The sequence below is a fragment of the Drosophila ananassae genome, chromosome XL (genome assembly GCF_017639315.1).
Source record: "Drosophila ananassae strain 14024-0371.13 chromosome XL, ASM1763931v2, whole genome shotgun sequence".
Taxonomy (NCBI): Eukaryota; Metazoa; Arthropoda; class Insecta; order Diptera; family Drosophilidae; genus Drosophila; species Drosophila ananassae.
This window is the reverse complement of record NC_057931.1, coordinates 4833416-4849173: the sequence shown is the minus strand read 5'-3', so window position 1 is coordinate 4849173 and position 15758 is coordinate 4833416. Positions and strand designations below refer to the sequence as shown.

Sequence of the window (15758 nt, the reverse complement as noted above, 5' to 3'; positions counted from 1 at the left end):
TAAACTAATTAGCTGTCTGGAGTGGAGAATAATTTAAAAATTATAAATAAAAACTGACTTCCATATGTGGAAGGGAAACAATCGGTTACTCATTACTGAGGATTTTTCAAATATTTATAAAAAAAAAAGTAAATCTATGTTAAATAATCAAAAATACTTAAAACTTAGCAACAATAATTCAAAAGGTTGAGGATTTCGGTTAGAAGAGTACTGGGCATCATATAGTCAAGAATCCATTCGTTTTCATGTATAAATCGGATTATTTAATCCTTAAGATATCTCCCTAGTTTAATAAGAATTCAAAATGATTTAAATAGTGCATTTTTTAAATAAAATGTTGTAGTTTTTCGAATTTTTCCAATTGGGTTTACTAGGCCTCCTGATGACACTATCGTCGAAAAATTCAGTATTTTGTATCGATAGATACGTATTTTTCTCAGAATTGAAGTATTTTTTATCGATATCAAGGTATTGATCGTTGCTCCTCTCTAGAAACAAAATGGCGGATGGAAATCTAATTGGTTTTCTGCTCTTCGAAAATGTAAAATTTCGCAAAATATGGGCAATGAAGTTACAAATAAGGCAATTATTTAGTCTCCTAGACTCCAAAGTATTGTGCAAAAGTCTTTCGGATTAAAAACCTTTGCTTAAATAACTTAAAATAGGCAAAAGTTCCTAAGCACTGATTGGGTTCTATTTTTTTGATTTTCCTCAGTTTTTTCTTCATAACTTTAGGTTTTATAGGGATCATACTATGGGTAATAGACTTTTTGAAGTCCATTTAAGTTGAAAAGTCATCTAAGATAAGAGAAATCTTTTTACTCATCTCATAGATACAATAAAGTTCTACTTCTGGAACGTTTTAAATGGTGAAAGACCCCAAAATATGTGCTGTTGTTTGAAAAACTTTGTTTCAAAAATGAAATATGCAGCTACCAGAACAACAAAGAAGCTATCCAAATTATGGAAAATACATTTTCCCGCCTAATAATTCAATATAAAAATGTTTCCAATTGGGTTTACCAGAATTTCCCTGTTATTGGGATGGAAGTTTTGTTTGAGATGTAACTTTTTTCAACTATCGCGTGTCAAAACAGTATTTTGTTATCGATAGGTTACTGATCAAGATCAAGATTTATTAGTTATCCTGGCTCCTCTCTAACTAAGATGGCCGTCTGCTTGGCGTCTTTCTTTGTTGCTTTCTTTGTTGCAAATTGGAAAATATACAGCATAATGGAGTATAAGTTACAGAAATAATGGATCTACAGCTTACTGGATACTTAAAGATGAAGGACTGCTATTTTTCACCAACTGACATTGCTTGTTTTACGTCTGAAATGAGGGATACTGCTAACTGTGGATGTGGTGCCTGGATTTTCTTATTCTAATTGGTAAACTCTTATTCATATGTGATCTTATGTAATCGCAGTAAGTAAATGGCTTTCCCGACCTAAAATGGATTAAAGAAATATTTTTTAAGTCTCTTTATTTAACTAAGTTACATTAAAAACGCCGATATGCGACTGTACTTTGTGAAAACCACTAAGCCAGCCAGGAAAACATCTTATTTCTAAAACCAGCGCATTTGGTAAACATAAATTGAACCAAGGAAGCAGTAAGGACCTATTCCGACATCAAAAAAGTCACTCTGGTAAAGAATATACATTTTATTGTAGCATACAAAACTGTACGTACTTAACAAATTTAAAAAAATGGTGGGTTTCTAAATATCATAACTATTACCCATTCCGATGTGAATATCTCTGCCATATCATATCCTATCTGGAAATTGTATACCATTTTGGAATCAGGGAACTCAGTAGCTCCTTTCCTCATTCAAAATATTGCTTAAATATTGTTTTTTAATTTTTCGATTTTTTCCCAAGGGGTTCCCCTATAAAATGCTGCGATTTCGCAGTATCCCCATTTTGGCCCCATTCCGATGTGAATATCTCTGCCAATTCATATCCGATCGGGAAATGGTGTACCATTTTGGAATCAGGGAACTCAGTAGCTCCTTTCCTTATTCAAAATATTGCTTAACTATCGTTTTTTAATTTTTCGATTTTTTCCCAAGGGGTTCCCCTATAAAATGCTGCGATTTCGCAGTATCCCCATTTTGGCCCCATTCCGATGTGAATATCTCTGCCAATTGGAATCCGATCTGGAAATAGTATACCATTTTGGAATCAGGGAACTCAGTAGCTCCTTTCCTCATCCAAAATATTGCTTAACTATCGTTTTTTAATTTTTCGATTTTTTCCCAAGGGGTTCCCCTATAAAATGCTGCGATTTCGCAGTATCCCCATTTTGACCCCATTCCGATGTGAATATCTCTGCCAATTGGAATCCGATCTGGAAATAGTATACCATTTTGGAATCAGGGAACTCAGTAGCTCCTTTCCCTATCCAAAATATTGCTTAAATATCGTTTTTTAATTTTTCGATTTTTTCCCAAGGGGTTCCCCTATAAAATGCTGCGATTTCGCAGTATCTCCATTTTGGCCCCATTCCGATGTGAATATCTCTGCCAATTGGAATCCGATCTGGAAATAGTATACCATTTTGGAATCAGGGAACTCAGTAGCTCCTTTCCTCATCCAAAATATTGCTTAACTATCGTTTTTTAATTTTTCGATTTTTTCCCAAGGGGTTCCCCTATAAAATGCTGCGATTTCGCAGTATCCCCATTTTGGCCCCATTCCGATGTGAATATCTCTGCCAATTCATATCCGATCGGGAAATGGTGTACCATTTTGGAATCAGGGAACTCAGTAGCTCCTTTCCCCATCCAAAATATTGCTTAACTATCGTTTTTTAATTTTTCGATTTTTTCCCAAGGGGTTCCCCTATAAAATGCTGCGATTTCGCAGTATCCCCATTTTGGCCCCATTCCGATGTGAATATCTCTGCCAATTGGAATCCGATCTGGAAATAGTATACCATTTTGGAATCAGGGAACTCAGTAGCTCCTTTCCCCATCCAAAATATTGCTTAAATATAGTTTTTTAATTTTTCGATTTTTTCCCAAGGGGTTCCCCTATAAAATGCTGCGATTTCGCAGTATCCCCATTTTGGCCCCATTCCGATGTGAATATCTCTGCCAATTGGAATCCGATCTGGAAATAGTATACCATTTTGGAATCAGGGAACTCAGTAGCTCCTTTCCTCATCCAAAATATTGCTTAACTATCGTTTTTTAATTTTTCGATTTTTTCCCAAGGGGTTCCCCTATAAAATGCTGCGATTTCGCAGTATCCCCATTTTGACCCCATTCCGATGTGAATATCTCTGCCAATTGGAATCCGATCTGGAAATAGTATACCATTTTGGAATCAGGGAACTCAGTAGCTCCTTTCCCCATCCAAAATATTGCTTAAATATCGTTTTTTAATTTTTCGATTTTTTCCCAAGGGGTTCCCCTATAAAATGCTGCGATTTCGCAGTATCCCCATTTTGGCCCCATTCCGATGTGAATATCTCTGCCAATTGGAATCTGATCTGGAAATAGTATACCATTTTGGAATCAGGGAACTCAGTAGCTCCTTTCCCCATCCAAAATATTGCTTAAATATCGTTTTTTAATTTTTCGATTTTTTCCCAAGGGGTTCCCCTATAAAATGCTGCGATTTCGCAGTATCCCCATTTTGGCCCCATTCCGATGTGAATATCTCTGCCAATTGGAATCTGATCTGGAAATAGTATACCATTTTGGAATCAGGGAACTCAGTAGCTCCTTTCCTCATCCAAAATATTGCTTAACTATCGTTTTTTAATTTTTCGATTTTTTCCCAAGGGGTTCCCCTATAAAATGCTGCGATTTCGCAGTATCCCCATTTTGGCCCCATTCCGATGTGAATATCTCTGCCAATTCATATCCGATCGGGAAATGGTGTACCATTTTGGAATCAGGGAACTCAGTAGCTCCTTTCCTTATTCAAAATATTGCTTAACTATCGTTTTTTAATTTTTCGATTTTTTCCCAAGGGGTTCCCCTATAAAATGCTGCGATTTCGCAGTATCCCCATTTTGGCCCCATTCCGATGTGAATATCTCTGCCAATTGGAATCCGATCTGGAAATAGTATACCATTTTGGAATCAGGGAACTCAGTAGCTCCTTTCCTCATCCAAAATATTGCTTAAATATCGTTTTTTAATTTTTCGATTTTTTCCCAAGGGGTTCCCCTATAAAATGCTGCGATTTCGCAGTATCCCCATTTTGGCCCCATTCCGATGTGAATATCTCTGCCAATTCATATCCGATCGGGAAATGGTGTACCATTTTGGAATCAGGGAACTCAGTAGCTCCTTTCCCCATCCAAAATATTGCTTAACTATCGTTTTTTAATTTTTCGATTTTTTCCCAAGGGGTTCTCCTATAAAATGCTGCGATTTCGCAGTATCCCCATTTTGGCCCCATTCCGATGTGAATATCTCTGCCAATTGGAATCCGATCTGGAAATAGTATACCATTTTGGAATCAGGGAACTCAGTAGCTCCTTTCCCCATCCAAAATATTGCTTAAATATAGTTTTTTAATTTTTCGATTTTTTCCCAAGGGGTTCCCCTATAAAATGCTGCGATTTCGCAGTATCCCCATTTTGGCCCCATTCCGATGTGAATATCTCTGCCAATTGGAATCCGATCTGGAAATGGTGTACCATTTTGGAATCAGGGAACTCAGTAGCTCCTTTCCCCATCCAAAATATTGCTTAACTATCGTTTTTTAATTTTTCGATTTTTTCCCAAGGGGTTCCCCTATAAAATGCTGCGATTTCGCAGTATCCCCATTTTGGCCCCATTCCGATGTGAATATCTCTGCCAATTGGAATCCGATCTGGAAATAGTATACCATTTTGGAATCAGGGAACTCAGTAGCTCCTTTCCCCATCCAAAATATTGCTTAACTATCGTTTTTTAATTTTTCGATTTTTTCCCAAGGGGTTCCCCTATAAAATGCTGCGATTTCGCAGTATCCCCATTTTGGCCCCATTCCGATGTGAATATCTCTGCCAATTGGAATCCGATCTGGAAATAGTATACCATTTTGGAATCAGGGAACTCAGTAGCTCCTTTCCTCATCCAAAATATTGCTTAAATATCGTTTTTTAATTTTTCGATTTTTTCCCAAGGGGTTCCCCTATAAAATGCTGCGATTTCGCAGTATCCCCATTTTGGCCCCATTCCGATGTGAATATCTCTGCCAATTCATATCCGATCGGGAAATGGTGTACCATTTTGGAATCAGGGAACTCAGTAGCTCCTTTCCTTATTCAAAATATTGCTTAACTATCGTTTTTTAATTTTTCGATTTTTTCCCAAGGGGTTCCCCTATAAAATGCTGCGATTTCGCAGTATCCCCATTTTGGCCCCATTCCGATGTGAATATCTCTGCCAATTGGAATCCGATCTGGAAATAGTATACCATTTTGGAATCAGGGAACTCAGTAGCTCCTTTCCTCATCCAAAATATTGCTTAAATATCGTTTTTTAATTTTTCGATTTTTTCCCAAGGGGTTCCCCTATAAAATGCTGCGATTTCGCAGTATCCCCATTTTGGCCCCATTCCGATGTGAATATCTCTGCCAATTCATATCCGATCGGGAAATGGTGTACCATTTTGGAATCAGGGAACTCAGTAGCTCCTTTCCTTATTCAAAATATTGCTTAACTATCGTTTTTTAATTTTTCGATTTTTTCCCAAGGGGTTCCCCTATAAAATGCTGCGATTTCGCAGTATCCCCATTTTGGCCCCATTCCGATGTGAATATCTCTGCCAATTGGAATCCGATCTGGAAATAGTATACCATTTTGGAATCAGGGAACTCAGTAGCTCCTTTCCTTATTCAAAATATTGCTTAACTATCGTTTTTTAATTTTTCGATTTTTTCCCAAGGGGTTCCCCTATAAAATGCTGCGATTTCGCAGTATCCCCATTTTGGCCCCATTCCGATGTGAATATCTCTGCCAATTGGAATCCGATCTGGAAATAGTATACCATTTTGGAATCAGGGAACTCAGTAGCTCCTTTCCTCATCCAAAATATTGCTTAACTATCGTTTTTTAATTTTTCGATTTTTTCCCAAGGGGTTCCCCTATAAAATGCTGCGATTTCGCAGTATCCCCATTTTGGCCCCATTCCGATGTGAATATCTCTGCCAATTGGAATCCGATCTGGAAATAGTATACCATTTTGGAATCAGGGAACTCAGTAGCTCCTTTCCTCATCCAAAATATTGCTTAACTATCGTTTTTTAATTTTTCGATTTTTTCCCAAGGGGTTCCCCTATAAAATGCTGCGATTTCGCAGTATCCCCATTTTGGCCCCATTCCGATGTGAATATCTCTGCCAATTCATATCCGATCGGGAAATGGTGTACCATTTTGGAATCAGGGAACTCAGTAGCTCCTTTCCCCATCCAAACTATTGCTTAACTATCGTTTTTTAATTTTTCGATTTTTTCCCAAGGGATTCCCCTATAAAATGCTGCGATTTCGCAGTATCCCCATTTTGGCCCAATTCCGATGTGAATATCTCTGCCAATTCATATCCGATCGGGAAATGGTGTACCATTTTGGAATCAGGGAACTCAGTAGCTCCTTTCCCCATCCAAAATATTGCTTAAATATCGTTTTTTAATTTTTCGATTTTTTCCCAAGGGGTTCCCCTATAAAATGCTGCGATTTCGCAGTATCCCCATTTTGGCCCCATTCCGATGTGAATATCTCTGCCAATTGGAATCCGATCTGGAAATAGTATACCATTTTGGAATCAGGGAACTCAGTAGCTCCTTTCCCCATCCAAAATATTGCTTAACTATCGTTTTTTAATTTTTCGATTTTTTCCCAAGGGGTTCCCCTATAAAATGCTGCGATTTCGCAGTATCCCCATTTTGGCCCAATTCCGATGTGAATATCTCTGCCAATTCATATCCGATCGGGAAATGGTGTACCATTTTGGAATCAGGGAACTCAGTAGCTCCTTTCCCCATCCAAAATATTGCTTAAATATCGTTTTTTAATTTTTCGATTTTTTCCCAAGGGGTTCCCCTATAAAATGCTGCGATTTCGCAGTATCCCCATTTTGGCCCCATTCCGATGTGAATATCTCTGCCAATTCATATCCGATCGGGAAATGGTGTACCATTTTGGAATCAGGGAACTCAGTAGCTCCTTTCCCCATCCAAAATATTGCTTAAATATCGTTTTTTAATTTTTCGATTTTTTCCCAAGGGGTTCCCCTATAAAATGCTGCGATTTCGCAGTATCCCCATTTTGGCCCCATTCCGATGTGAATATCTCTGCCAATTGGAATCCGATCTGGAAATAGTATACCATTTTGGAATCAGGGAACTCAGTAGCTCCTTTCCTCATCCAAAATATTGCTTAACTATCGTTTTTAAATTTTTCGATTTTTTCCCAAGGGGTTCCCCTATAAAATGCTGCGATTTCGCAGTATCCCCATTTTGGCCCAATTCCGATGTGAATATCTCGGCCAATTCATATCCGATCGGGAAATGGTGTACCATTTTGGAATCAGGGAACTCAGTAGCTCCTTTCCCCATCCAAAATATTGCTTAACTATCGTTTTTAAATTTTTCGATTTTTTCCCAAGGGGTTCCCCTATAAAATGCTGCGATTTCGCAGTATCCCCATTTTGGCCCAATTCCGATGTGAATATCTCTGCCAATTCATATCCGATCAGGAAATGGTGTACCATTTTGGAATCAGGGAACTCAGTAGCTCCTTTCCCCATCCAAAATATTGCTTAAATATCGTTTTTTAATTTTTCGATTTTTTCCCAAGGGGTTCCCCTATAAAATGCTGCAATTTCGCAGTATCCCCATTTTGGCCCCATTCCGATGTGAATATCTCTGCCAATTGGAATCCGATCTGGAAATAGTATACCATTTTGGAATCAGGGAACTCAGTAGCTCCTTTCCCCATCCAAAATATTGCTTAACTATCGTTTTTTAATTTTTCGATTTTTTCCCAAGGGGTTCCCCTATAAAATGCTGCGATTTCGCAGTATCCCCATTTTGGCCCAATTCCGATGTGAATATCTCTGCCAATTCATATCCGATCGGGAAATGGTGTACCATTTTGGAATCAGGGAACTCAGTAGCTCCTTTCCCCATCCAAAATATTGCTTAAATATCGTTTTTTAATTTTTCGATTTTTTCCCAAGGGGTTCCCCTATAAAATGCTGCGATTTCGCAGTATCCCCATTTTGGCCCAATTCCGATGTGAATATCTCTGCCAATTCATATCCGATCGGGAAATGGTGTACCATTTTGGAATCAGGGAACTCAGTAGCTCCTTTCCCCATCCAAAATATTGCTTAAATATCGTTTTTTAATTTTTCGATTTTTTCCCAAGGGGTTCCCCTATAAAATGCTGCGATTTCGCAGTATCCCCATTTTGGCCCCATTCCGATGTGAATATCTCTGCCAATTGAAATCCGATCTGGAAATAGTATACCATTTTGGAATCAGGGAACTCAGTAGCTCCTTTCCTCATCCAAAATATTGCTTAACTATCGTTTTTTAATTTTTCGATTTTTTCCCAAGGGGTTCCCCTATAAAATGCTGCGATTTCGCAGTATCCCCATTTTGGCCCCATTCCGATGTGAATATCTCTGCCAATTCATATCCGATCGGGAAATGGTGTACCATTTTGGAATCAGGGAACTCAGTAGCTCCTTTCCTTATTTAAAATATTGCTTAACTATCGTTTTTTAATTTTTCGATTTTTTCCCAAGGGGTTCCCCTATAAAATGCTGCGATTTCGCAGTATCCCCATTTTGGCCCCATTCCGATGTGAATATCTCTGCCAATTGGAATCCGATCTGGAAATAGTATACCATTTTGGAATCAGGGAACTCAGTAGCTCCTTTCCCCATCCAAAATATTGCTTAACTATCGTTTTTTAATTTTTCGATTTTTTCCCAAGGGGTTCCCCTATAAAATGCTGCGATTTCGCAGTATCCCCATTTTGGCCCAATTCCGATGTGAATATCTCTGCCAATTCATATCCGATCAGGAAATGGTGTACCATTTTGGAATCAGGGAACTCAGTAGCTCCTTTCCCCATCCAAAATATTGCTTAAATATCGTTTTTTAATTTTTCGATTTTTTCCCAAGGGGTTCCCCTATAAAATGCTGCAATTTCGCAGTATCCCCATTTTGGCCCCATTCCGATGTGAATATCTCTGCCAATTGGAATCCGATCTGGAAATAGTATACCATTTTGGAATCAGGGAACTCAGTAGCTCCTTTCCCCATCCAAAATATTGCTTAACTATCGTTTTTTAATTTTTCGATTTTTTCCCAAGGGGTTCCCCTATAAAATGCTGCGATTTCGCAGTATCCCCATTTTGGCCCAATTCCGATGTGAATATCTCTGCCAATTCATATCCGATCGGGAAATGGTGTACCATTTTGGAATCAGGGAACTCAGTAGCTCCTTTCCCCATCCAAAATATTGCTTAAATATCGTTTTTTAATTTTTCGATTTTTTCCCAAGGGGTTCCCCTATAAAATGCTGCGATTTCGCAGTATCCCCATTTTGGCCCAATTCCGATGTGAATATCTCTGCCAATTCATATCCGATCGGGAAATGGTGTACCATTTTGGAATCAGGGAACTCAGTAGCTCCTTTCCCCATCCAAAATATTGCTTAAATATCGTTTTTTAATTTTTCGATTTTTTCCCAAGGGGTTCCCCTATAAAATGCTGCGATTTCGCAGTATCCCCATTTTGGCCCCATTCCGATGTGAATATCTCTGCCAATTGAAATCCGATCTGGAAATAGTATACCATTTTGGAATCAGGGAACTCAGTAGCTCCTTTCCTCATCCAAAATATTGCTTAACTATCGTTTTTTAATTTTTCGATTTTTTCCCAAGGGGTTCCCCTATAAAATGCTGCGATTTCGCAGTATCCCCATTTTGGCCCCATTCCGATGTGAATATCTCTGCCAATTCATATCCGATCGGGAAATGGTGTACCATTTTGGAATCAGGGAACTCAGTAGCTCCTTTCCTTATTTAAAATATTGCTTAACTATCGTTTTTTAATTTTTCGATTTTTTCCCAAGGGGTTCCCCTATAAAATGCTGCGATTTCGCAGTATCCCCATTTTGGCCCCATTCCGATGTGAATATCTCTGCCAATTGGAATCCGATCTGGAAATAGTATACCATTTTGGAATCAGGGAACTCAGTAGCTCCTTTCCCCATCCAAAATATTGCTTAACTATCGTTTTTTAATTTTTCGATTTTTTCCCAAGGGGTTCCCCTATAAAATGCTGCGATTTCGCAGTATCCCCATTTTGGCCCAATTCCGATGTGAATATCTCTGCCAATTCATATCCGATCGGGAAATGGTGTACCATTTTGGAATCAGGGAACTCAGTAGCTCCTTTCCCCATCCAAACTATTGCTTAACTATCGTTTTTTAATTTTTCGATTTTTTCCCAAGGGATTCCCCTATAAAATGCTGCGATTTCGCAGTATCCCCATTTTGGCCCAATTCCGATGTGAATATCTCTGCCAATTCATATCCGATCGGGAAATGGTGTACCATTTTGGAATCAGGGAACTCAGTAGCTCCTTTCCCCATCCAAAATATTGCTTAACTATCGTTTTTTAATTTTTCGATTTTTTCCCAAGGGGTTCCCCTATAAAATGCTGCGATTTCGCAGTATCCCCATTTTGGCCCCATTCCGATGTGAATATCTCTGCCAATTCATATCCGATCGGGAAATGGTGTACCATTTTGGAATCAGGGAACTCAGTAGCTCCTTTCCCCATCCAAAATATTGCTTAAATATCGTTTTTTAATTTTTCGATTTTTTCCCAAGGGGTTCCCCTATAAAATGCTGCGATTTCGCAGTATCCCCATTTTGGCCCCATTCCGATGTGAATATCTCTGCCAATTGGAATCCGATCTGGAAATAGTATACCATTTTGGAATCAGGGAACTCAGTAGCTCCTTTCCCCATCCAAAATATTGCTTAACTATCGTTTTTTAATTTTTCGATTTTTTCCCAAGGGGTTCCCCTATAAAATGCTGCGATTTCGCAGTATCCCCATTTTGGCCCAATTCCGATGTGAATATCTCTGCCAATTCATATCCGATCGGGAAATGGTGTACCATTTTGGAATCAGGGAACTCAGTAGCTCCTTTCCCCATCCAAAATATTGCTTAACTATCGTTTTTTAATTTTTCGATTTTTTCCCAAGGGGTTCCCCTATAAAATGCTGCGATTTCGCAGTATCCCCATTTTGGCCCCATTCCGATGTGAATATCTCTGCCAATTCATATCCGATCGGGAAATGGTGTACCATTTTGGAATCAGGGAACTCAGTAGCTCCTTTCCCCATCCAAAATATTGCTTAAATATCGTTTTTTAATTTTTCGATTTTTTCCCAAGGGGTTCCCCTATAAAATGCTGCGATTTCGCAGTATCCCCATTTTGGCCCCATTCCGATGTGAATATCTCTGCCAATTGGAATCCGATCTGGAAATAGTATACCATTTTGGAATCAGGGAACTCAGTAGCTCCTTTCCCCATCCAAAATATTGCTTAACTATCGTTTTTTAATTTTTCGATTTTTTCCCAAGGGGTTCCCCTATAAAATGCTGCGATTTCGCAGTATCCCCATTTTGGCCCCATTCCGATGTGAATATCTCTGCCAATTCATATCCGATCGGGAAATGGTGTACCATTTTGGAATCAGGGAACTCAGTAGCTCCTTTCCCCATCCAAAATATTGCTTAAATATCGTTTTTTAATTTTTCGATTTTTTCCCAAGGGGTTCCCCTATAAAATGCTGCGATTTCGCAGTATCCCCATTTTGGCCCCATTCCGATGTGAATATCTCTGCCAATTGGAATCCGATCTGGAAATAGTATACCATTTTGGAATCAGGGAACTCAGTAGCTCCTTTCCTCATCCAAAATATTGCTTAACTATCGTTTTTAAATTTTTCGATTTTTTCCCAAGGGGTTCCCCTATAAAATGCTGCGATTTCGCAGTATCCCCATTTTGGCCCAATTCCGATGTGAATATCTCGGCCAATTCATATCCGATCGGGAAATGGTGTACCATTTTGGAATCAGGGAACTCAGTAGCTCCTTTCCCCATCCAAAATATTGCTTAACTATCGTTTTTAAATTTTTCGATTTTTTCCCAAGGGGTTCCCCTATAAAATGCTGCGATTTCGCAGTATCCCCATTTTGGCCCAATTCCGATGTGAATATCTCTGCCAATTCATATCCGATCAGGAAATGGTGTACCATTTTGGAATCAGGGAACTCAGTAGCTCCTTTCCCCATCCAAAATATTGCTTAAATATCGTTTTTTAATTTTTCGATTTTTTCCCAAGGGGTTCCCCTATAAAATGCTGCGATTTCGCAGTATCCCCATTTTGGCCCCATTCCGATGTGAATATCTCTGCCAATTGGAATCCGATCTGGAAATAGTATACCATTTTGGAATCAGGGAACTCAGTAGCTCCTTTCCCCATCCAAAATATTGCTTAACTATCGTTTTTTAATTTTTCGATTTTTTCCCAAGGGGTTCCCCTATAAAATGCTGCGATTTCGCAGTATCCCCATTTTGGCCCCATTCCGATGTGAATATCTCTGCCAATTGGAATCCGATCTGGAAATAGTATACCATTTTGGAATCAGGGAACTCAGTAGCTCCTTTCCCCATCCAAAATATTGCTTAACTATCGTTTTTTAATTTTTCGATTTTTTCCCAAGGGGTTCCCCTATAAAATGCTGCGATTTCGCAGTATCCCCATTTTGGCCCAATTCCGATGTGAATATCTCTGCCAATTCATATCCGATCGGGAAATGGTGTACCATTTTGGAATCAGGGAACTCAGTAGCTCCTTTCCCCATCCAAAATATTGCTTAAATATCGTTTTTTAATTTTTCGATTTTTTCCCAAGGGGTTCCCCTATAAAATGCTGCGATTTCGCAGTATCCCCATTTTGGCCCAATTCCGATGTGAATATCTCTGCCAATTCATATCCGATCGGGAAATGGTGTACCATTTTGGAATCAGGGAACTCAGTAGCTCCTTTCCTTATTTAAAATATTGCTTAACTATCGTTTTTTAATTTTTCGATTTTTTCCCAAGGGGTTCCCCTATAAAATGCTGCGATTTCGCAGTATCCCCATTTTGGCCCCATTCCGATGTGAATATCTCTGCCAATTCATATCCGATCGGGAAATGGTGTACCATTTTGGAATCAGGGAACTCAGTAGCTCCTTTCCCTATCCAAAATATTGCTTAAATATCATTTTTTAATTTTTCGATTTTTTCCCAAGGGGTTCCCCTATAAAATGCTGCGATTTCGCAGTATCCCCATTTTGGCCACCTTTCCAAGTGAATATCTCTGCCAATTCATAACCGATCTGGAAACTGTGTACCATTTTGGAATCAGGGAACTCAGTAGCTCCTTTCCTCATTCAAAATATGTGCTTAAATGCTGGGCAATGTAAAAATATTCTGCACATGCAGTTAATAAGTAAAAACTAAAAATACAATTATTTCGTTTCCCGAGGTGTTAGTTTTCCTGGCAAGGTCACCTACGCACTGTACAGCTTTTATTGGGCTTGTGATTTATGTGTCTGCACACACAAAAACCCATAAACAATACTGAAGTCAGGTGCAGCATTTGTCTCGCCAAATGGGCCGTGGCAAAGGCCCACAAAAAAATAACAATTTGCGATGCAGTAAGAGTGGGGAGTGGGGCCTGCAAATCTGCACTATTGACACACTGAGATGTGGCTGCAGTGTGGACTGCCTAAGGTCAAAATATTAATAGTTTTCAACCATGCAACGCCCACACAAAAACGAAATTAATTACAAGTGAGATATTATTAACTCGACTCGAATCGTCGTCGAAATTCGAATGCAAATCGAAATTTAAGTGTTTGGCGCAGCAAAATAACAACGAAAAAGCTACAAATTTGGCATCTACAGCAAATTAATAGCTCTACTCATGACTAATTGGCAATCAATCAAGCTTTGATGTTTCTTCGCGCATTACTAAGCGTTGCAGTGCAGGATTTGCATAATTCTTGATTATTACTCATTGTGCTCAGCGCTGATTCTACGCTGTTTGTTTGAAACCTGTTTTTCACGAATTTTTTTTAGATCCATTCTTATTTGTTTTCGAAACTTTGGCTTCTGGGGTTTTTGCGATTCTATAACAGTCCATTTGCCATTTTATTTTTTAAATTTGGCGCCGGGACTGCTAAGATGTGACCGTTCATCTCCAGAAAACCGATAATTTTCTCTAAGAACATCGAAAAATATTTTATTTCAGATATTTTTCAATTAATTGGTATTATTATTACTTTGCATATAATCTTCAGGCTTTAATAAGTATCCAAATAGATTTAAAGTAGCTGCAACCCATAATAATTCAAGGGAAAATGCTTTTTATTTCGTAAAGTCAAGGACTATCGATAAACACCTAACTTTGAATCTGGCGCAAATGAAATATTGGGGCATACTTCTAGGCTGCTGACTTAAATTTAAAATAGAAAACTAAAAACTTAAAAAATGTTAATGTTTGGATTGATTCTGGCTTAAAAATGATACCTTCTTCCATAGATATACATATTTCCACGAATAATAATACTCTTGTACTCTCCGAGTACCGGTTAAAAAATTGGCTTTTAATATTGCAAACTTTTAGGTCCATAGATTTTTCTTCACAAGAATACTACAACAAAGATCTATTAACAACTAAATTGGCACCAGGATTGGTCAAGTGTCCAACACTACGGATTATTGGCAGCAGGAGCCGCTGCTTCGGGAGCCTTCATGGCCAGCATGGCGTCCAGTTCCCCTTGTATATTCTCAAATTGATTATAGAGTTCCAGGAGCTCTGCATGGTTCATCTCGATGTTAATGTCTTCGCCAGCTCCGGTTTTCATTTGGAGGACAGTCAGCGGTGTCTTCTCCCGCTGCTGGCAGTGAGAGGAGATCTCCATGTTTAGTTTCCAGGCGGCATCCTCGATGACATTGGACTCGTAGCGCTTGCTGGCCAGGTTGTTCATGATCGGATTGGTCTCCCGCACCCACAGCCGCAGAATGGCATCGATCTTGGCCTCGTCCTCCAGCTGAAGCTTCTCGCGCAGTTCCCGCTGCAGCAGGCTGGGCTTGATGATGAACGTGGAGATGCGGCGCAGGATGTAGGAAAAGGTTTTGATCAGCAGAAGGAAGTCGGCCCTTGGCACGCCCACCAATCGTTCCAGTTCCTCCAAAGTGTACTCCGGCTCGCTGCTGCTGGTGGGATTATCGTCGGTGCTGCTGTCCGCCCGCTCTGTGGTCGTCACACTGGTGCCCACGGTACTGGTGGCATTCGCCGCAGGTGCACCCGTTGCACTAGGACTCATTTGACGGTGAGTGTAAAGCAGCACTGTGTTAAAGGTGTCGTAGGGCAGGGCATTGATGATCTTGATGCCCTCCCGGGCTCTAAATTAATAATTTATTAATATTTTTTTGCATTCAATTGATTATTTAGATGTTCTATACCTATCGGTGATTTTTATCCAGTTAATGCTCATTGGAATGGGTTTATCTTCTGTGCGGGGGTTTTCTATAATTAAGCTTATATTTATTTAATTTATATATTCCAGCAAATTGTTTATGTAGAGAAGTAATAATAACAAAAAGGAAACGATAACTATCGATATGGACAGCTGTTAGGAGAGTTGCCATTTCCA

The 15758-nt window shown here is 39.2% G+C and overlaps 1 protein-coding gene and 1 long non-coding RNA gene across 2 annotated transcripts; one reads left to right on the top strand and one right to left on the bottom strand.

The window, feature by feature from the left end:
* Positions 1 to 1122: 1122 nt before the first annotated feature.
* LOC116655275 lies at positions 1123 to 14798 on the top strand. Its single transcript, XR_004310408.2, has 3 exons — positions 1123 to 1428; positions 1481 to 1651; positions 14726 to 14798. It is a non-coding gene; the product is annotated as an uncharacterized LOC116655275 (long non-coding RNA).
* On the bottom strand, positions 14685 to 15736 carry LOC6504123 (COMM domain-containing protein 10). The gene is made up of 2 exons (XM_001964196.4): positions 15568 to 15736; positions 14685 to 15507 (listed from the first exon to the last, which is right to left on the bottom strand). The coding sequence occupies exons 1-2, from the start codon at positions 15597 to 15599 to the stop codon at positions 14811 to 14813; spliced, it is 729 nt and encodes a 242-aa protein (XP_001964232.1). The 5' UTR covers positions 15600 to 15736; the 3' UTR covers positions 14685 to 14810.
* Between the last annotated feature and the right edge of the window lie 22 nt (positions 15737 to 15758).

Coding starts and splice junctions, on each gene's coding strand:
- LOC6504123 (XM_001964196.4), bottom strand. CDS start 15,599: ATGAGCATTAACTGGATAAAAATCACCGATAG. Junction 15,508..15,567: donor TGGATAAAAATCACCGATAG/GTATAGAACATC, acceptor TTATTAATTTAG/AGCCCGGGAGGGCATCAAGA.